General features: G+C 35.1%; 1 protein-coding gene across 1 annotated transcript in view; it reads left to right on the top strand.

Annotated features, from left to right (window-relative positions):
- Window positions 1–19,502, top strand: part of phactr4b (phosphatase and actin regulator 4b) — a 66,080-nt gene extending 46,578 nt beyond the window's left edge. The window contains 7 exon segments of the mRNA XM_039740355.1: window positions 2,424–2,665; window positions 3,235–3,388; window positions 11,332–11,387; window positions 12,828–12,889; window positions 14,537–14,674; window positions 17,853–17,929; window positions 18,311–19,502. Coding sequence (XP_039596289.1) covers window positions 2,424–2,665; window positions 3,235–3,388; window positions 11,332–11,387; window positions 12,828–12,889; window positions 14,537–14,674; window positions 17,853–17,929; window positions 18,311–18,326 — 745 coding nt within the window. The 3' untranslated portion in view covers window positions 18,327–19,502.
- The last annotated feature ends 2,526 nt before the right edge of the window (window positions 19,503–22,028 follow it).

Here is a 22,028-nt window from a genome sequence, read left to right as displayed (position 1 = left end):
CATTTTACCCTCGCACCACCTTAGTTTGAGAAGAAGTATGAAAAAATATGACGTTAACACAGAAAAACAGATCACCAATTCAAGCTTTATGAATAATCGATTCGCCATCAATAATTGTTTTGGTAAAGCCATCCTCCTTCCATTTTATAATTTTTCCGCCACTAGCCATGATTAAATGAACGGTAAAAAGTAAGAGCAAAGCGAGGGTGACTTATTTAGGCAGGCATATATATGACAGCAACACTCATGACAATGTCAATCATGTTACGTTATTATTAAAATGTTTCCTTTTCTTTTCATTACTTCTTTAACACACTACTTCTCCGCTGCAGGCGCTGGTATTTTGCTATATATATATATATGAATGACCTCCAAAGCGCTGAGACTTTTGATATCATGAGCGTGTCTGCAAACTGGGGTCTCCTGCCCAGCAAAAGTCGAGCAGCCAGCGGCGCATAGCTGTGCCGGCCTTTGAGGCGCTGACTGCGCTTCTGCCTTAAGTCAAAGTGAGCACTTTTAATTTTTTCATCCTCCCCTGCGCTATAGCCCAGACAAGTGCAAACACGGACCCCTTTTCTACACCACGGCAAAATAATATTAAGGCGATTCACACTTTCTTTTGCACGTATCGATTATCAGGTCCTCACCTCGAATTATGAAGACACGCACACGAGTGCAGGACTGACAGTGCCATCACAGCCGATTAATGGCGGGGCGTCTCACCAGTCTACACAAGACCCATCGCGACTGTCCCCAAAAGGCGATCATACGTCAGCGAACACATCTCTCTATACTATATAAAAGAAAAAGGCAACTTTCCTTTCTTTACACCTTTTTTCCTTTTATCCCAAACCAAAGCCTTTCTCTCTTAACACTGCAGAGGACACAAAACTAATTTTCTTTAAATGCGGTAAGGCACATTACCAGAGGCACAAATTTGAGCGTTCACATAGAAAATGTAATTTCAATGTACCTGTACTTCTTAAAACGTTAATGTTTTACTGTTTAATAACTTATAGACTATAATTTATTATTTTTCCCTTGCACTCAGTGACCAAACCTATACACACACATATAGACACATACAAACATACATACACACACACAAATTATATATATGTGTGTATGTGTGTGTATATATGATGTAGATAGGTATGTATGTATATATATGTGTACATATATATATATATATATATATATATATATATATATATATATATATATATATATATATATGTGTGTATGTATATGTAGATATGTATATAGATATGTACTGTAGATATGAAGATATATATGTGTATATATATATATGTATGTGTGTGTGTGTGTATATATATATGACAGCAGCAATCCAAGCTGTGAGAAAACAGTAAAAGGAGGCGTGTCAGGCGTCGTGGTACATTTTCTGATGCAGCTGCGAAAACAACTTTGTGGTGCTGCTGCCAAATACACAAAACAATTACTTTGACAATCATGTTACATTATTTTTAAAATGTTTCCTTTTCTTTTTCATAACTTCTTTAACACATGACATCGCTGTGAAGCGCGGGTATTTTGCTATATATATATATATATATCACAGCGACACTCATAACAGTGACAAAACAATTACATTAACAACCATGTTACGTTATTTTTAAAATTTTTCCTTTTCTTTTTCGTACCTTCTTTAACACACTACTTCTCCGCTGCGAAGCGCGGGTATTCTGCTAGTACATATATATATACACACACATACATATATATATATATATATATACACACACACACATATATATATATATATATATATATATATATATATAGATATAGATATAGATATATAGATGTATATAGATGTATGTATGTATATGTATGTGTGTGTGTATATGTATATATGTGTCCTTTATTTTAGTTTAACAAATTAATTTAAAAATTTGAAAGCACAATTTCCTACAGTTGCTGCTTATCACTATAACAATTAAACACTGAGCCCCTTGTAAGTGGACTAAGCACAAATTTAACAGAACTCGCATTTTATTTCCCACTTTTTTTCACTGCATTTGAATTCAGCAATGAACTTGATTTCCAGAACCTGATGTGCTACCTAGTCTGTCACTTAGTATTTTAGTGTATAAAATAATTTGGTTGAGTTCTTAAAATTCTTGTGCATATATTCATTTCATTAAGTACATAATCAAATACAGATTAATTGCAATGCTTTTTCCAAGGTGTATTACTTGTGAAGTATTTCATAATTTAAAAAATCTATAAAGAAGGTCCTTTCATGATTTTGCTTGCAGTTTTGGATTGTTTGTGTTTAATTCAATTTAAACATTTGAAAAGATAGTGAACATTAACAACAGACAATGCTTTAATTTTTTAACTTGTCAATGTTTCCATCTTATTTTGTTATTATTTTTTTTTTTTTATATATATAAAAGCCCTGATGATGAAGAGGATGAGGAAGAAGAAGAGGAGGAAGAGGAGATTAAGTTAGCGCCTAAACCAGGTGGACATCATGTTTATATTGGAACGCACCTGTCTGTGACTGTAATCCCAGAAACAATTGGTCCAGGGAGTAGTGAGGAAGATGAGGAGGAGGAAAGTGATTCTGATGCTGATGGTCCAATTCCATACAAAGATGATGATGATGACGATGATGATGATGACTCCAGCCGCAACAGTATGTCATTCTTTGATTAATAAATAATTGCATATTTTGAAAATGGGAATTAGTTAAATAATACAACATCAAAATATAAGCAAAGTGCCAAATTGAATATATTAGATCAATATAATGCATTTTATGGGTAATATTTGATTCAAGTGTATTTGAAATATATTTTTTCTGGTTTAGCATTTACATTTTGTATTTGGTGTTGCAGCAAAAGTATTGCTGGTTCTTTCAGTTAATGTATCCTTTGGTGAACAGCATTATCTAGAACATTGTTTCCCATACTTTGTGGTGTCACAGCCCAGTTTTTGACATGCCAGTGTGTCCACAATCCATGGGTGTCCCCTTTTGGGGTTCCCCTACATAAATTTAATGTGACCAAACATGATTGTTAAAGTGTGGTTGGGAAGTCCACTTGATTATCAATGCTTTTTCCTTTGTGGTGAATCTAGCGCAATCATCAAAGCAAGGGTTTGGGGGATGTGAAACTTGCCATTGTATATGGGTAATGTCCATTGTTGGCTTAGGTTGTCATTTGTTTATTTTTAATTAAATTCCTTTATTTTCCCTTTCTGCAGGCTCTTTGGCCAATAAAGTCAAGCGAAAAGACACCTTGGCACTAAAGCTAAACCAGCCATCACAGCGGGAAGTGGAGGAAATGAGTGTTGTTCCCAGGCAGACCAAGGAGGAGTGGGAAGCTTTCCGCACTCAGATTGGGACAGCACTTACACGGTACAAAAAATGTATTCTGTTCAATAGGTTTATGGGTGTTAAGGGTAATTTTTTTTTTTTTACTTAAAGATTATATTACAATATGTAAAACCTAATTCAATGAAAGAAACAGTCAGTACAACATTTCCAAAAAAAAATTACAATGCATTAAATCTTAACCATCACTTAAAGCCCACCACTATTCAGTATGAACAGCTATGTGAACAAACAAATAATTATGAAATAGATTATCAAATACATTGAAACATCACAACAAAAATAAGAGGCACATGCCTGGCAGACCACAGATCTATGCCAAAGTAACTGAAGCACACTTGTTTTAAGAAGCATCCATTTTCCAAACCTGCTAAAACTTGAGTAGGGTCATGGGGAAGCTGAAGTCTGCTCTAGCAGGTGTAGGACACAAGGCAGGAACAATTCCTGAACAAGGCACCAGTCTATCACAGGTTCAACACGTAGACCCAAACATGTAGAATAATACGGTTTATTGGTATACACTGTGTGCACAATTATTAGGCAAGTGAGTATTTTGACCATATCATCATTTTAATGCGTATATTCCAACTCCAAGCTGTATTAACTTGAATGCTTATTGGATTTAAGCACGTCAGGTGATGTGTATTTGTGTAATGAGGGAGGGTGTGGCCTAAGGAGATCAACACCCTATATCAAGGTGTGCAGAATTATTAGGCAGCTAGTTTTCCTCAGGCAAAATGTGCCAAAAAAGAGATTTAACTGACTCTGAAAAGTCAAAAATTGTAAAAAGTCTTTCAGAGGGATGCAGCACTTTTGGAATTGCTAAGATATTGGTGTGTGATCACAGAACCATCAAACATTTTGTTGCAAATAGTCAACAGGGTCGCAAGAAACGTGTTGAGAACAAAAGACGCAAATTAGCTGCCAAAGATTTGAGAAGAATCAAACGTGAAGCTACCAGGAACCCATTATCCTCCAGTACTTTCATATTCCAGAGCTGCAACCTACCTGGAGTGCCCAGAAGTACAAGGTGTTCAGTGCTCAAAGACATGGCCAAGGTAAGGAGGGCTGAAACCCAACCACCACTGAACAAGAAACATAAGTTGAAACGTCAAAACTGGGCCAAGAAATATCTGAAGACAGATTTTTTTCAAAGGTTTTATGGACCGATGAGATGAGAGTGACTCTTGATGGACCAGATGGATGGACCTGTGGATCAGTAATGGGCACAGAGCTCCACTCCAACCTGGAGGTGGGGTACTGGTATGAGCTGGTATTTTTAAAGATGAGCTAGTTGGACCTTTTTGCATTGAAGATGAACTCAAAATCAACTCCCAAACCTACTGCCAGTTTTTCGAAGACACTTTCTTCAAACAGTGATACAGGAAAAAGACCTTGATTTTTATGCAGGCCAATGCTCCATCACTTGCATCGAAGTTCTCCACTGCGTGGCCAGCCAGTAAAGGCCTTAAAGATGAAGGAATAATGACATGGCCCCTTCCTCATCTGACCTAAACCCTATCGAGAACTTGTGGGCACTTCTTAAACGCTAGATTTACGGGGGAGAAAAACAATACACCTCTCTGAAGAGTGTCTGGGAGGCTGTAGTCACTGTTCCACAAAAAGCTGATCGTCAACAGATCAAGAAACTGACAGACTCCATGAATGGAAAGGCTTATGACTGTTATTGGAAAGAAGGGTGGCTATATTGGTCATTGATTGATTGATTTATTTTTTTTGAAATGTCAGAGATGTTTATTTGTAAATTTTGAGGTGTTTGTTTATTATTCTCACTATAACAGATGAAAATAAGCAAGTGAGATGGGAAAATTTTCATTTTTCCTTTAGTTGCATAATAAATCTGCACACTAATAGTTGCCTAATAATTGTGCGCACATATGTATTCCCCTGATGATGTTCACACTCACATTTCCGTTGTGAAACATTCATGTTTCAGGTTTATTAACATTTTGGATTGACTGATAGCACTGTGTTTGTTCCATATTAAAGTTAATCCTCAAAAATACAACTTGCCTAATAATTCTGCACTCCCTTGTACATGGTTTACTGTAATTGGGTAATTATTTCCTATTTTTATCGTTCGTGTATGACTTAACAGATAACACAGACAAACCTATAGCAAAGATAAGTCTTTTTTTTTTTTTGCATGGTTAGAGGTTGTGGATTTGTTTTGATTATTTTTTTTATAAGCTTTTTCATTAGTTTCAACTTTAACATAATATCACAGTCTACCTGTTCATGCTGTAATTTACAACCATGAGTGAGGGATGGCTAACCTGCTGTGTTGTAATTCAAAACGTTTTGTCTCTAAATTAGTTAAATGTTTGTACAAGGTGGAAGTTTACCTAACAGAGTTAATCATGAGCTTGTTAAACGGTAACAAACCTGAGAAAGCTTGTCCTGAGCCAACTGCTTTTAGCTGCTTAGAGTTCTGGTATATTTTGCCGTAGATTAACAGTTTTACAATACCACGCCTTTAAGGGTGATGTGTGAAGCTTCAAGTCATTACTCCAGATTCACTTTCTTGTAGTGAAGTAGCTTTCAGAACATCAGTGTAATGGGAGAGCTGATGCACCTCCTGGCCGACAGAAGGTATTCACAGCCCTTTGTCAGAAGACGAGAGACCAGGTTGTTCTTTTAAAACTGAGGCATGAGAGATCTGCCAGTCGACATGTAGTGCCCTTCATGGGAAAAGGTGGCAACACATAGTTCCCGTTCTGGAAGAAGGACATTAAAACATTACCCAGACCATTCAATTCAATAATTTTCAGAGTTGTGTAATTTTCACCTGACCAGCTTCCAGGATGAAAGACTGTTTTTTTAAACCATGATGATTGACAAATGTCAGCAATTTAGAGCACATTGAACATCATCAAGTAAAAAAGTTATAATCAAGTAGATGTATGCTTCTTTCTTATATTCTGTAATTGCATTGATCATGGGAAAGGCCCTATATAAATAAAATGTATTATTGTTGTTGTTGTTGTATTTGTGTTGGGCATATAATTCGTCACATTAACACAAATTGTCAAACCCAGCTATTTTCAGCGATACTATCACATTTTTATTTATTACCTTTCAATTATGAAAATTGTCCCATACACTACTTAATTATATAGTTACAGCACAATTATTTACATGTACAGTATATCTTACTGTTGGAGCCCAAGAAACTAAGTGACTTGCTCAGCTTTCCATAGCAAATTAGAAAAGTGAATTGCACTGGCAGCCTTTGTCACTAGGCCACGGTGCCTGATTTAAAGTGACAAAACCGCAAAACTAACCTGACTACAAAGCAAGAACTTAATCATTCAGCTATCAGACCTAGCTAAAATATAGTACCTTATCTGTAGTGAAATTAGATCACCAGGTAAGCATAGTGACACTGTTACATTTTATAAAAATCTATGTGTTTCTGAAAATTCTTTTGTGTTAAAAGAAATCTTAATATGTATTATTTAGATAGATAGATAGATACTTTATTAATCCCAAGGGGAAATTCACATAATCCAGCAGCAGTATACTGATACAAAGAAACAATATTAAATTAAATAGTAATAAAAAAGAAAAAAATTTAAATAAAATTAATGTTGGCATTTACTCCCCCGGGTGGAATTGAAGAGTCGCATAGTGTGGGTGTTTCCTGCAGAGGCATTAGCTCTCTTGGAAATGTGTTCTTTTAATATTGTGGCTTATTAAATAATTAAACAATATCATAATATACCAGAAAAGGCGATATCCCTCCCATAGTGATTACGGCGGTACAAGAATCACATGAGACAAAATATCTTTTAGCTTACATTTACTGACGTTTTACGCGGTTACAGACGGGGAGGCATATGGACAGACTTTTATCCAGGTGGGAATCTGGATCAACACAGTCAGCCATTTTCTCCGTCCCCACGCTGGGAGGGTTTCCAACACCTTGTGTCGGCACAGCCTCGAAGGGTCTGGCCACTGTCCAGACCTTTTATATGGTTCTTGCTTCATTTGCTGGTCTTCTCCGTCTCCAAACAAGGGCTGAATTCCTCTCCCACAAAATACAGAAATATCATAGTGCTTACATGTCGATTCTCATTCTCCCAAGAAGGAAAGAAGGTTTGTGCTGATAGAGGACAGAAATACCCTAACCTGTGTTTAAGCTGACTATACAAGCCTCCAGTTGTCTTTGGCTATCTAATCCAATGCTTGGTCAGCAATTCTAACTGCTGAGCCCGTGTGTGCCACAGTTAACATGCACATGTGAATAAAACTCATAACAGTACTGTCCAGATACAGTGACATAAAGAAAAATGTAGTATTACAGTGGGGGAGGAACGATCTCCTCAGTCTGTCAGTGGAGCAACACAGTGACAAAAGTCTGTCACTGAAGCTACTCCTCTGTCTGGAGATGACACTGTTAAGTGGATGCAGTGGATTATTCATGATTGACAGGAGTTTGCTTAATGCCCGTCTCTCTGCTACAGATGTTAAACTGTCCAACTTTAATCCTACAATAGAGCCTGCCTTCTTAACAAGTTTGTCCAGGCGTGAGGCGTCTTTCATCTTTATGCTGCCACCCCAGCACACCACCGCGTAGAAGAGGGCACTCGCCACAACCGTCTGGTAGAACATCTGCAGCATCTTACTGCAGATGTTGCAGGATGCCAACCTTCTCAGAAAGTATAGTTTGCTCTGACCTTTCTTACATAGAGCATCAGTATTGGCAGTCCAGTCCAATTTGTCATCCAGCTGCACTCCCAGATATTTAAAGGTCTGCACCCTCTGCACACAGTCACCTCTGATGATCACAGGGTCCATGAGGGGCCTAGGCCTCCTAAAATCCACCACCAGCTCCTTGGTCTTGCTGGTGTTAAGGTGTAAGTGGTTTGAGTCGCACCATTTAACAAAGTCTTTGATTAACTTTCTGTACTCCTCCTCCTGCCCACACCTGATGCAGCCCACAATAGCAGTGCCATCAGCGAACTTTTGCACGTGGCAGGACTCCGAGTCATATTGGAAGTCTGATGTATATAGATTAAACAGGACCGGAGAAAGTACAGTCCCCTGCGGCGCCCCTGTATTACTGAACACAATGTCAGACCTGCAGTTCCCAAGACGCACATATTTAGGACAGTTAAGCACAAGATACCCAAGTGACAAAGCTGAACAGATCTGGGAAATACTATAAATGTCTCTTGCTGATTGCATACTGTGTCTCCCCACACAGCTTACTTTATATTTAAGGCCAATACAACAGTGTGACTGTGAACCAAAAGAGATAAACATGACAATTCCAAAGGGACAAAGGGTTTGAGCAGGAAAATGCTTTGTGACAAAAAAAATACAGAATTGATTTTTTAACACTTTAATGAGGAAAGTATATCAGTTATGTATGCTGTTTACAACTGCTACTGTAGGTGGACTTTTAAAGAAATATACACTTGATGAGTACAACAAATAACAATAAATTTTCTATAGCTCTATAGTACAAGGTAGTGATATATCTAAAATAATGTGTAAAGCAGATATCTGTAAAGTGAAAATGAAGTAAGTGAATAATGTCACTACACTTCCAGGAAACCGATCCAGTAATCTCTATAGCTGCAGCTAGAAGCTGTTATAGTGGCATAGACTGAATGTCAGTAACTCAATTAACAATAGTGCAGTGGAAAATTTTAGAATATGCATTGTGAAACCAGCAAGAAAAAGACAGTTAATTGTGCAATAGATTACCAAGATCAGTAAATGGATTTAATGTAATGAAAGTTGTTCATTCCTTCTAGCCTTGATTGCGTATTTTCCTTTCACAAAATGGCCAAAGGATCTTTCACACTACATCATTGGTAGTGGATGTAAACTCCTTAGTCAAAAAAATGGTGGTGTTGCACTGAAGAGTGGGGCTTTCTGTACCACAGCTAGAAAACATGGACGTCTGACTACAACCTCTCTCCCTTCAGCACAGGCATTTATTCTTGGGAAAATATATAATTTAAATATATATTTTGTGAAAAGTCTTTGGATAAGAATATTTTCATATGTGTACAATCTCAAGACATGAATTAATATGCTTGAACATTATCTGCTTTAAAGTCGAAGTGATCAGTAAGTTTAAGGTTTTGTTTTATGTGCCATATTGGCTGCAATTGTAAGCTTCTTTAGGAGATTTTTTTAAGATTACAATGTGCAATATTACCTTCAAAATAAGTGAGCTCGGCAAATGATAAGACACTGCAATTGTGGAATAACAGCCTTGTCTTCAAAAATACCAAACTTTGCACACCTTATCTCTCACTGTCTCATAAGGACTAACTGTTCGTTTAGTCACACTACAAGTATTAGAAAAGTAGAAAGGTTTTCAAATGTGAATAGCCACTTAGTTCAACAATCAACAGTCAACAATAGGCTGTTTCACAGTAGCACAGTCTAAAAATGCTTTACATTTTAATATGCATATTGTGTACATATTAATCTCCCAATCAACATTACACATTAAGGGCTTGTGTTCTAATGTGCATCATCACCAGATAGTAGCTTTTAGAGGGAACAGTTAAAAGTTGCACTAAACAATCAACCAGTGATTACAATATAATTGTTTAGCTGACTGATTTATATCAGTGGTTTTTATATAAAAAAATGTAACCCAAGTGCGTTTGCAATTCTAGAATGTCATAATTTGTTCTGAAACACTATTCTGAAACACTTCACCTTTACTTACAAAGGACACCTAGCCTCTATTTAAAAAGTACTAAATTAAAGGAGTACTCCACCCAAAAATGTTTTTTAATATGTTACTAACACCATGTAGTATGTAGTATTGGCCAAGAATTTTTTTCAAGCTCATGTTTTCTTGGAGAAAGTACATAATGAAGATGCAGATTCAATGGGAGCCTATGTGTGTTTCAACTAAATACCTACCTCTCCCCTTTATTTACTGGTTAAGAGTCCTGTCTTTGTTCAAATGCACAGTATTATAGGATTGTGTCTGTCTTGTTCTTTCTTGTATGCTGAGTTTTCTGGAAGTATAATATTTTAGCACAAAATGCACACATTGCATGTTTTGAGCATCTAAATAGATAACAGACATGTGGATTTTGTGGCCCAAGTTAGGAGGGAAATTTTTTTTATGGACATTTTTCACATCATTTGCAGTGGTTGCATTGCGTTCCATTTTGTAATGAACTGTTTTCTCCAATTCCCACGAAAACATTACATTGAAAAATTCCTCAGCCTCCACTTCAAACTAAATGGGTTAAGTCGCATATAAAGAATGTTTATTTTTAGGTAGAGTATTCCATTAAAATCAGGTAATGGTATGCCACTAACCTACATATATCAATTAAATTATGAAGAGATTCTTAAGACAACATAGTCTGAGAAATGTCATACAATATCAGTAAAATAAATGAGAGCCCAAATTCCCAAAAGAACATTTAAGGTGTATATAAAAGTCTTTACATAGAATATCTTTGTCTCCTTTACTCTTTAACTTAGAGAGCATAACCATTAATCCAAAACCATCACTGTTGTACCAACAACAGTTATATACAAATTCTGAACAAAGATGAGCATGATCATTTTTCAAAAATCTGTGTTCACATATCAATCATTAGAAGTTCACAATTACCCTTTCTCTTTATGCAGTCTCTATAACCATTTTCTCTAGAATTTGACTTTTTCATGAGAACTGTTGACACTGGTGCACTGATACCTGATTTATACCACTAAACATCATTCCTCTATCTAAATAATTCTAACACTTAAGCAAGCAACAAAAACTTCATTTTTTCGTGCTCAGTAAGTTGCATTTAGGTTACTAGTCATGTCTATTATGCAGTAGTTTTTTGCTAAGATTTATTTATTGCTGTCTGCATTTACAATCTATATATACAATTTTGAAGTAACCTTAAGATTTGCACATTTCACTTAATTTCTGCAGGTGTATAATTTGATCTTTTGTATTTTAGGAGGCTTAGTCAGAGACCAACAGCTGAAGAATTGGAGCAACGCAACATTTTGCAGCGTAAGATACTATTTTATTTTGAAGTTCCATTCTTTTAATGACTCAAACAAAATGCTTCACAGACAGATAGGTGTTTTTGTTTTTATATACTTTGTTAATTCCAGAGAGGAAATTGTCTTTTTCCATGACATTTGGGAGTAGGTAAACTGACATTAAAACTTTCCCATAAACTTGATTCAGCTTACAGTTTCCATTACACATAACAGATATCATAATTAATTTGCAACTTTACATTTTATTTCAAAATACAAGAACAAGATATATTTAATGTTTTGCCAGTTGCCATCTTGATATTTTTTCTATGTAGCATTACATTAGATTATTGCAACACTTCAATAAGCTTTTCCATTTATGTTTTTTTTTGGTAACCTTCTTTGCTGGTCTTGATTTGCACTGCAACACAACAAATAACTGGTGGCTTGCAGTGCTGGTCAGTACAACTTACAGGAATGTAGCATGCTTAAAACATGTGTTTCCCACACAGTAGAAAGAAGCTGTGGAATAATTTTTCATTATTGCTTAAATTGTAAAATGAGAGCACAGTGATTGATGAATCCAATGGACACAATAGAGTCATGCCCAGTTTTGAGCCGTACTGTACAATATATGTGTTGAAGAAATTAGCACTTAATAAAATTAATTTAAAAATTTTTTTTTCATAAAAAAAAAAAAAATTCTGCCAAAATATTAGTAATGATAAAGCCTTACTTAACCACGTGACCCTGTAGTTAGGCTATAGCGGGTTGGATAATGGATGGATGGATGGATAATTTTATATAAGTAAAATGGTAATAACAAATACTGGAAATGACTCCACATTGACAAATGCTGATGCTTGAAAAGATATTAACCAGACATCTAATCAGTAAAAGTACATGTGCACAACCAATAAATGTCACATGATGATCTGTTCTTTTTAAAAGACTGCCATGTGACAGAGCTAGAATTAATATTTAGAAAATGAATGTTGTGTGTGGTTTACAGAAGCAGATAAAAGGATTTTTATGTCAAGTTCCAAATTTCAAAAATAGTGCAGAAGTGATGAGCGTCCATTAATTTGTGCCTTTTTTCTTAGTTATTAGTGAGTAGTAACTACCTTACCTCGATAGATAGATGGATGGGTGGATTTTAATAAGTAAATGGGTTTCAGTGTATCTATGCATTATACAATATTTCTTCCATTTTGCTTGTAGCCCATGCTAAACCTTCATGTTAATTTATTTTATCAAAACCAAAAATCAAGCTGTAAGTATATATTTTTTCCAGTTTCTGCACCAAAAGCAAACATTTATCTGTCTCAAATGCCTCCAGACCTATTGTATTTTTGTTTTGTTATAGTCACATGTGCCTTTGTTATGTTTGTTGTTGTGTGATAGTGATTTTGTTATGAGATCTTTGAACAATTTGTATTTGATGTTTAATGGGTATTTTCTGCCTCAGAAAGAAATGAAGCTGACAGACAAGCAGAGAAACGAGAAATCAAGAGAAGACTGACCCGGAAGGTTAGAATTACTGATTATTGTTTTATCGTGCTGCTGTGTTTTTTGTATTTAGACCTTAGGATTTTTCCCCAAATTACAACAATCTGTAGAGTCTTTCAGTATATCAGAAAATACTAAAACGCAATTGACTTGGGTTAATTCCCCCATACATGTTTACATGTTCTTCCTAGGTCTGTGTGTGTTCTCCTCTTAAATTTGGGACTCCAGACTGGCCCTACATGTGTATCTGTGTAAACTTTGAATGTGTTCTGTAATATTCTTGCTTGTTGTATTAAGTTTGTATCCACCTTTGTGTGAAATGCTACTTATATAGGTTTAGACCATATAATGGACTTGAACATGGTTAGGTGGGGAGAAATACAGGAAGCCTAGCAATATAGTATTATTTACTATACTATGTCAAGAAATAATGATCACATGTTTTATATAGCACCTTTTTCTATACCCAAAGTGCTTCATAAAAATGTAAAATTGTACAATAGGAACAGAAAAAGCACAATAAAAACACATGAAACCAGTGTCAAAACATTAAGCACCTAGTAAAAGAAAAGTGCATGATAAACACAATTCTAAGATAGAACCGAAAACAATTAGCAGGAATAAGCTGCATAATTTTGTAAGACAATAAACAAATGACATAGTTTTAGATTCTACATACTGTCATAAGCCCTTGAAATGAGAGAATGAGAAAGAATGTCGCCATAGGTTAAATGTTTTTCTGAACAAATGTGTTTTAAGTTGATTTTGAATACATTGAATTGAGTCAGCAGGCTGGAATACTTTATTGAGACAAACAGGATTGTAGTGCTGTAGCAGGTTAGTGTAATCTGGTGCAAGGTCATTTAAAGCTTTTTAGTTTAGAACCAGGATTTCATATTCTGTCTTACAAGGCACAGTCAGGGAAGACTGAATAGAGCAGGTATTTTGTGTTGAAGGTCTGAATGGTGATGCTTGTGAAAAGTTTTGAACCATCTGAATCAAGGATAGTACATTAGGAGAGAGTTACAGATCTCCATGCAGGATGTGATGAAAGCATCACTTCTCTGTATCAGAAAAAAAGAACATGTGGAAAAAGTGATGTGTTGCAGAGGTAGAACTTTTTTATGTGAGTTGAATAAGTGAATAATCAAAAATTATACCAAGATTGTTTGCAGGAGACAAAGGTATTATAGTATCACCAGCTAGACTGAATGACAGGTATTTCTTTTTTAACAGCCAGCTATCAATATTATGGTCAAGGGGAAGCATATATAATGCACAAAGTCTTAAGAAACCCATTGCACTGAAAACTGACTGAAAAGGATCCAAAAGGTTATTAGACGTTAAGTTACTGGTGCCTTAAGAAGCCACAACAGACCCAAGAACTTTAGACAGAAAAAAATAAGTGAGAGTAACAGCCAGGAATTTAACGAAATATACATTCTTTGGATGCAGTTAATGCATCTCCATAAGACCTTTGGTGGCCAGCAAAGCTAGTCTTGTGCCACAGTCTCAAGCTGTCGGACAAATTCTTTCATTGATTGTGGCTCAGAATTATACCCCAAATCCAAACAATTTTCTTAATATCTGATAAACATATAGTTGAGTCTATGTGGTATTTTAACATTTCTAACATTTTCTCAATGCTTTTACTACTTTTCTTTTCAGCTTAGTCAGAGACCCACCGTAGCAGAATTGCAGGCACGGAAGATCTTGCGCTTCCATGAGTACGTGGAGGTTACATCTGCACAAGATTATGATCGCAGAGCAGATAAACCATGGACAAAGCTGACTCCAGCTGATAAAGTATGTATAATTTCTTGGTTACTTTACTATTTGTTGTTTTTCTTCCTTTTGATGGGTTTTATGATAATTTCAGACCTCTTGTATTTTTAATGTGCTGTGCGTAACTCTACAGAGCATTAATCTTAATTTTAGAGGAAGATTATATGTGAACATTGATCTCTCATTCTTAATGGCCCTAGCCTAGATAAGCAGGTTCACAAAACAGATGGATGAATAAATATTTTTGTGAATTGCCTTTAGCCTCTAAGAAAAATAATGTTCAATCATTACCTAATACATTACATTTTGTATACTTAAGTATTCTCCATACATGTTCCAGCTTGCAGTTATTTTGACTGGACAGTTTTAATGGTGGTATGGATATGTAATCTTATTTTATCAAAATCATCATAATTTGTCACAAAATAGTATTATCTCAATTTATATATGGAAAAGTAAACCTCTATTGATAACCTAGTTCTAAACCTATCACAGTGGAAACATTCATTTTAAGAAGCCAACACATAAAAATGACAGAAGGAGCCTACTGTATATCAAACTGAAATGCCAAATTTCACACTACTTCAATATTTTAGAATCAAATGTCCATTTCTTAAGTGAGATTTACTTAGAAAACATGCAAACATTTCAAGGCAAACAAAGCCTTCTTTTTCTTTGCATTGCAAAAGCTATTGAAAAGCATTAATAACAGAATGTCATCAGTTTTTAAAATTTGTTGTTTTTTTATAATAACTATGAAGAAAAAATTTGATTATGAAAATCTTTAAGCCTATTAGTAATAGCCACATTTCCAAAAACTTTGTATTGCATTGTTTATTCTAAGATGCCATACTTCTAAGATCGTTACATTTCTAGGGCTAAAATCTCTGATGAAAATTTTTTTTAAAACAGTGCATGTTTGTTTCCTGCCTTGTGCCCTGTGTTGGCTGGGATTGGCTCCAGCAGACCCCCATGACCCTGTAGTTAGGATATAGCAGGTTGGATAATGGATGGATGGATGTTTCTTACTTTTTGGACATGATAGAAAATATGGACTTATGTTTGACTTTGTATTATTTGTTAAGTAGAAGAAATTTACAGAATGGATAATGTAAAACTGATTCTACGAATATCCTCGAGAGTGGTAAAATCAAGTGAAAATATCTGGAAGTTGAATTACAGTATTAGAATCAAAGGGCAGGAATATTGTTTAAATGTTTCGGAAGGAGAAATGCTGAGTGTAGAATGAAATAAATTGCCATCATTTCATATGGAAAATATTAGTGCATTTAAACATTGAAATATAAATATATTGTGTAGGTGAGTTAACTGATTACAGGAATAAGGAATACAAGTTTTTGCAGTTTTGCCTTTATAATCTGACATATGTACAGCGGATTCAGGTGTGAGCACAATTTGGAGTTGCACGGTAGAGGATCCAAATACATAAGTGAGAAATTTCATGTTTTTTTTTTTTAATTTACAAGCCTTTCTGAAAACATTATTTTGTTTATAGATTTATTATGGGTTAGATCAGTGGGCAAAAATGGTATATTTATCCATTCAGAATGAAATCTACAACACAATAAAGTGTGCAGAAAGTGAAGGGGTCTGAATACTTTCCGAAACCAATGCAAAGTTCATTGTGGAATGATTTTCCTTTACATATTGAAATTACTCAATCAAGCACCTCTTGAAGATGTATTTATTTACAAAGAGTCCTTAGACTGCTTACAAGTAGATGTCCTAGCCCTGTGCTGTCTTCTTGGGTACCTGCAGCTGTACAGATCTAAGTGACTGTCAACAGCTTCGACTTTCTTGTACTTCTCGATTTTCATCTAATCTTGGGACTGACTATATAATGCTACACTTCTTCTACTTTAAATTTTGTTCCCTGTTGCTTGTGAACTTTATACTTACTAATCACTCACATTATGTGTTTGCTTTTTTAAGTCATGTAGCATACAGGCCTGTGCTAAATTAATAGTTAATGGAAAGTGTTACTTAACTTGCATTCTGTTGGAATATAAGTGAGCATTGTATGTAACATTCCTCTCCACCACCACTTCATAATATCTTGAATAACAGTTCTGATATATGCAGTACACTGTTAAGATACTGTTTGTATGACAATGTGTGTGTATGTGTAGACACTGTATGTACTGCATATGTGTATGTATATGTATGTATATATGTACTGTATGTATAGCATGTATGTATATAGTTTATGTACGTATTTATGAAATTTGTTCCAAAAAAAAAGATTATATGACTTACAGTAATTCCATGTTAGTCACTGTCAAAATACTTGTCTTGAGTTTCAATAAACTTGTCCCAGCGCTGCTTCCATTCCTAGAAAACTTTCATATACTCATCTTTTGTTGCTCTGCCTAGAGCTTTCTGCAGTTATTTTCTGAATTTCTTTTACAATAGCAAGCAGTCTTTCCTTCAGTCTTAGTTTTACTTTTGGGAACAAAAAGAAGTCATAGGAAATGAGATCTTGTAAATTTAGGGGCTGCAAAGTAACAACCACATTGTTTTTGGTCATTGACTGACAATGTGGTGTGTGCAGATGCACCATTATGGTGCAGTGGTTTGTGCAGATACACTGTTGTGGTGTCAAATGCAGTTTTGCGTGTGTGTTACTCCTCAAGACGCCCTAGCAGTTCAGTGTAATATTGCAAAACTCTTTATTTACAAGTCTGTAAATATATACGAGTAAATAAAAAAAGATCATCCTTGTCATCTTGTTTGATATGACCTATGAGGATATTTTCAGATTGGAGAAAAAAAAATAGCTGAAGTACTCTCAAGAATAAATGTCAGAAATAAGCACTCGATCAAATCAGCACAATGTCACTTGGCAGACTGATTTAACAAGATTGTAGGCATACGATACCTAGTAGCATATTAAATAACTGCACCCACTCCTGTGCTGTTGACCGATTCTGGGAGTTTTTGCCCAAACCCCCGTATATGTGTGTGCGTGTGTGTAATATATAGTAATTTTTATAAATATTTTATAAGTCAGTCTTTCATTAATTTGTTTTAAATCAATGTAGATTAATACTCTTAGTTTTTTTTTTTCTTGGTCCCTTTTTAATCAAATAAATAATTTTACTTGTTTACTTAAAAACCAGAACATATGTCAAAATGATGGCTGACTATGATTGTTTTGTTTTTAACTTTGTATTTGTAGGCTGCTATTCGAAAAGAGCTCAATGAGTTCAAAAGCTCAGAAATGGAAGTTCATGAGCAAAGCAAAATATATACAAGGTAAGCAAATAATCATTGACTTGTGTAGGTTTTATCATTTTTATTTGATATTTATTGTGTATTTCATAGAGAAAACGTTCCATGATACCACACGTGAATGCAGCTAGCAGCCTACTTAAAGACTTAAGGCCAGATTACATTGCAGTAGGTCAAGTAGTAGGACAGTCTGCAGATTTTTTAAAAAGAGTACTTTTTAATTTTAAATCTTAAAGCGCAACAAAATATGGCACAAGTGCTTTAGTTTTAAAAACTAGGCTTAATTGTATATTTCAATTAAGTGTGCTGTATATCATAATAATTAGTGCCTAAAATATTCATTTGAAGCTTCATAAAAAAAGTTTATTAATTGTGCCAAATGTTTTGTTTTATTTCTCTTGTTAGATTTCACCGGCCTTAATTATGTCTCAAAACTGGAACTAAAAGCACTTGGACGCCAAATCCTATAAAAAAGAATTTGGTGTGATGTGAGGGACTGCCTTTCTGAATGTACTTTTATCAGGAATCCTTGAACATTTTTGACTTAAAAAAATAAACACTTTTTAAAGGAAGATGCTGTGTTTCCCTCTTGAGAAAGGATAATATTGTGCCAAGAAAGCTGAAAGAAGAGGCGAAGCTTTCAAAAGCGGATACTGTACTCTTGAGGATACGCTGTGTTTCCCGCAACACAAATCAGGATTCTTTTGTTCATTGTGTATCTCAATAATGTCTGCTTATTTCTACTGTGTACAGTCATTTTTTTTTGGTTATTTGTAATTTACTTTTAGAGCAATTCTATATAATCAGGAAAACCTTGAAGAAAGTGCACTGGAAATACTTGTATATGAGCTGTAATGTTTCATAGCAGGGTTAATTATGAATAATACTCATTACTCATCAAAGTCATTACCCATAATCATAATATCAAAGATGCAAATAGCAGTATTGCACAGAAATGTATAGTAAGTATACGTATCTATTTTTACAGGTGGTGGTAGATGAGCATGAGGAGTTTTTTTTTTTTTTTAATTTTTTATTTACACATCACTACTGATAAATTGACTATTTTTCATTAGCTTTGTAAACTGAAATAAAATTTGTTTAATATTTTGTTGCCATCTTCCCAAAATTAGGAGATGGTTCAGAGTTTCAGAAGACTTCAAAGCAAACGTTCTGCTTGTCAGGTGTAGTCTGAGCCCCCCTACCTGTTTGTTTGTAACTTTTTTCATTTTTAAATGGTCAGTCTGTTTTGCATTGCAACTGTAATGAAGCAGTTCTTCCAAGGGAAATGTTTGTTGTTTTTTTTTTTTAATTCGCATTTGTTTTAGTTTCATCCTCTCAATCCCCACTTTCTGTAACTTTTTTTTTCAGTGACATCACATTTTTGCTGCCCCTACCCAGTTTCAGACAAACAGGTGTTAGCTGGAAGAGACCTTTTTTAGATTTATTTTCTGTCTAAAACTATATGTTTAATATTGTTTTGGTCTGTATAAAGCCAGTTTTCAATTTTTTTAAATAATTGTGCTGTAAATCTCGTCTTCCAAGTCAATGGGAGGAATCTTAAGCAGTTTTTATTCTAATAAAAGTGTTACTGGCATTTTCTTTCCCTTTTTAAAGCACAACATATATTAGACCATTTGATGACACTACTTAGAATTGTAGGCTGACTAATGTGCCTCTGGTGTATTTTAATCTCATGGATGTATTTTTTTTTTTGTATAAAAAGAAAAACCTAAAATGCATTATAGAATTTTAGAAAAACTGAGGATTTTTTTTATTTAGAAATTTGATGCTATTAAAATAATTAAAAGCTTACAAAAATGTTCATTTCAGACATTGTGGTTTATTTTTCATGCTGCACTGATTTGAGTTGATTATCTGTCATTATTTAGTGACTGATCCTGGTGGGCTGCAGCAAGTGCCTGTTCTCATGGTCCTGGTGGGCAGCAGCAAGTGCCTGTTCTCAGGTCAGCCACTTGCTGCTTCACTTAGCCCCCCTTTGGTGTTAACCCTGAGCATCTCCTGGGCTTGGAATTCTATGTAAAATCAGGTATGCCTGAGTTAAGTGTTTATGATCCGATGTAATATGTGGAGTCTAAATAATGTATTCTGCTCCCAGGACAACATCTTTCAAGCATACAAAACCATGAAGTGTGACGTGTTGCTAAAAATTAACTTTCTGCATTCACACTTAGACTTATTATTCCCGGCACAACTTGGTGCAGTACGTGATGAACGTTGAGAAAGGTTTTAAAAGGGCAAGTGGAATCCACCAATGCTGGCCAGATGAAAGAGAAACATCAGATGTGGAGAACAAACAAAAATCAGCAGTAAAACACTTGGTGCTCAATTGTACTAATGCAATGTGTCGGCCTTATGAAGTCAATAAACACGTTAAATTTAATTCAAGTTCATTTTCTGTTTCAGTAAATGTGACACACTCAATCTGGAATTATATTTGCGTTCAGCTTATAGCTAGCTGTCTGTAACAATCACTAAATATTTGAGGACGGTGTTTCTCTCCTGGATCTCGAGTTACACCATTAAGCATTTGCACTGCATCCAGTATGGCAGTAGATGTCTCTAATGGATTGGATTGTGTTATGGGGTGGTGGGTGGATGCTGAGTATTGAGATTTTACATTATTGTACTTTTGGACAGAATGGCTTATGCTCTTCTTTGTACTTTAATGAAATTTGATCACACAAAATAAAAACACTTAAGGAAACAAAACCTTTAGAAATTACAAACAAGAGTCTGGATTAATAAAATATTAGAAAAAAAGTTCAAATTTGCTCATCATAATATTTTAGGTAGGGAATGGGAGCAGAATAATTCACTGAATATGAACAAGAAGCCGTACTGATTAACTGTATCTAAATTGTCATAAATTCAATCCATTCTATTTTTTCAACCGCGATTCTTTTTGCGCTGTGCTGCGTTCAGACACGAGAACGTTTTCATAGCCCGTATCTACAACGGGCGTTCAATTATTAAACCATGTAACATTTATATACAGTAAAGACACAAACTGACTATAACACACAATAAAACAAAAGTAAGCCCAGAGAAGTAGAAGGCAAAGTAAATACAGTATTATATATGCGAAGGAATCTAGGACACTAGTGTTCTTTTCATTAAAAGAATTTAACTTCGGAGGAAGTTTCTAGGGTGAGAGGCAGAGAAGCTGTGAATAGCTTTGCGCAGGCGTGAATACACACGCCGAGAGAGAGAGTGAGAGAGAGGCGCGCGGCAACACTGACTTGCAGGATTTAAATGGACCAGACTCGCGATAAGGACTCTCTTAAAGAAACTAAAACTGACGTCTGGTAAGTGTGACGTTATTTAATAAAACAATTAGAAATAAAGTAGCGTTTAAATTAAAAAATGCCGCATCGCCGAGTAAAGTGAGTGAGGCTGGGCATGTGTGCTATGGAAAAAAATACAGTAAAAACAAAAATCGTCAGACAGCGGGCAATGAAAAAAATCCCTATAAAAAGAATGCCAATTCATGGGTTGATAGCTGAAATAAATTGCGTGAAGATTTTTTTTTATTGTTATTTTATTGTAATTGTAAAAGACAACTTTTCTTACTTTGTAAACCTGTTTTTTTACAATCCCAATATAAGAGTGGCGACATGAGAAGAAGAAGAAGCTACTAAACGAACTGTGCACAAACGGGACTGATTTAGGAAGATTTGTTTTTCGTTGTTGTTACAGAGACCCAAATAAGTAGACAATGTTATAGTATTTTAAGCAGGGACCGAGGCATGGCAAACTAAAACTGACTTTTATTTTGACTCTGCAGTTTGTTTTTGAATTAATTGGATTGATACTGAGGGGGAAAAAATTACATTTTTAGACACGTTGGTTAAACCTTTTGGCGTAATTAACTCTGTACTTTTATTGAAAGCTTTGTATATATATCTGCATATTGTATTTTTTCCTATTAACAAATTTGATTGGAAATTACAAACAAATTTGTTAATTTGTCTCAATATATAAAATCCTCTGCGGTGGGCTGGCCCCCTGCCCGGGGTTTGTTTCCTGCCTTGCGCCCTGTGTTGGCTGGGATTGACTCCAGCCTACCCCGGTGACCCTGTAGTTAGGATATAGCGCGATG

The sequence above is a fragment of the Polypterus senegalus genome, chromosome 17 (genome assembly GCF_016835505.1).
Source record: "Polypterus senegalus isolate Bchr_013 chromosome 17, ASM1683550v1, whole genome shotgun sequence".
In the NCBI taxonomy this organism is placed as follows: domain Eukaryota; kingdom Metazoa; phylum Chordata; class Cladistia; order Polypteriformes; family Polypteridae; genus Polypterus; species Polypterus senegalus.
Note: the sequence above shows the minus strand (reverse complement) of the source record. Positions and strands in the feature narration are given on the sequence as shown.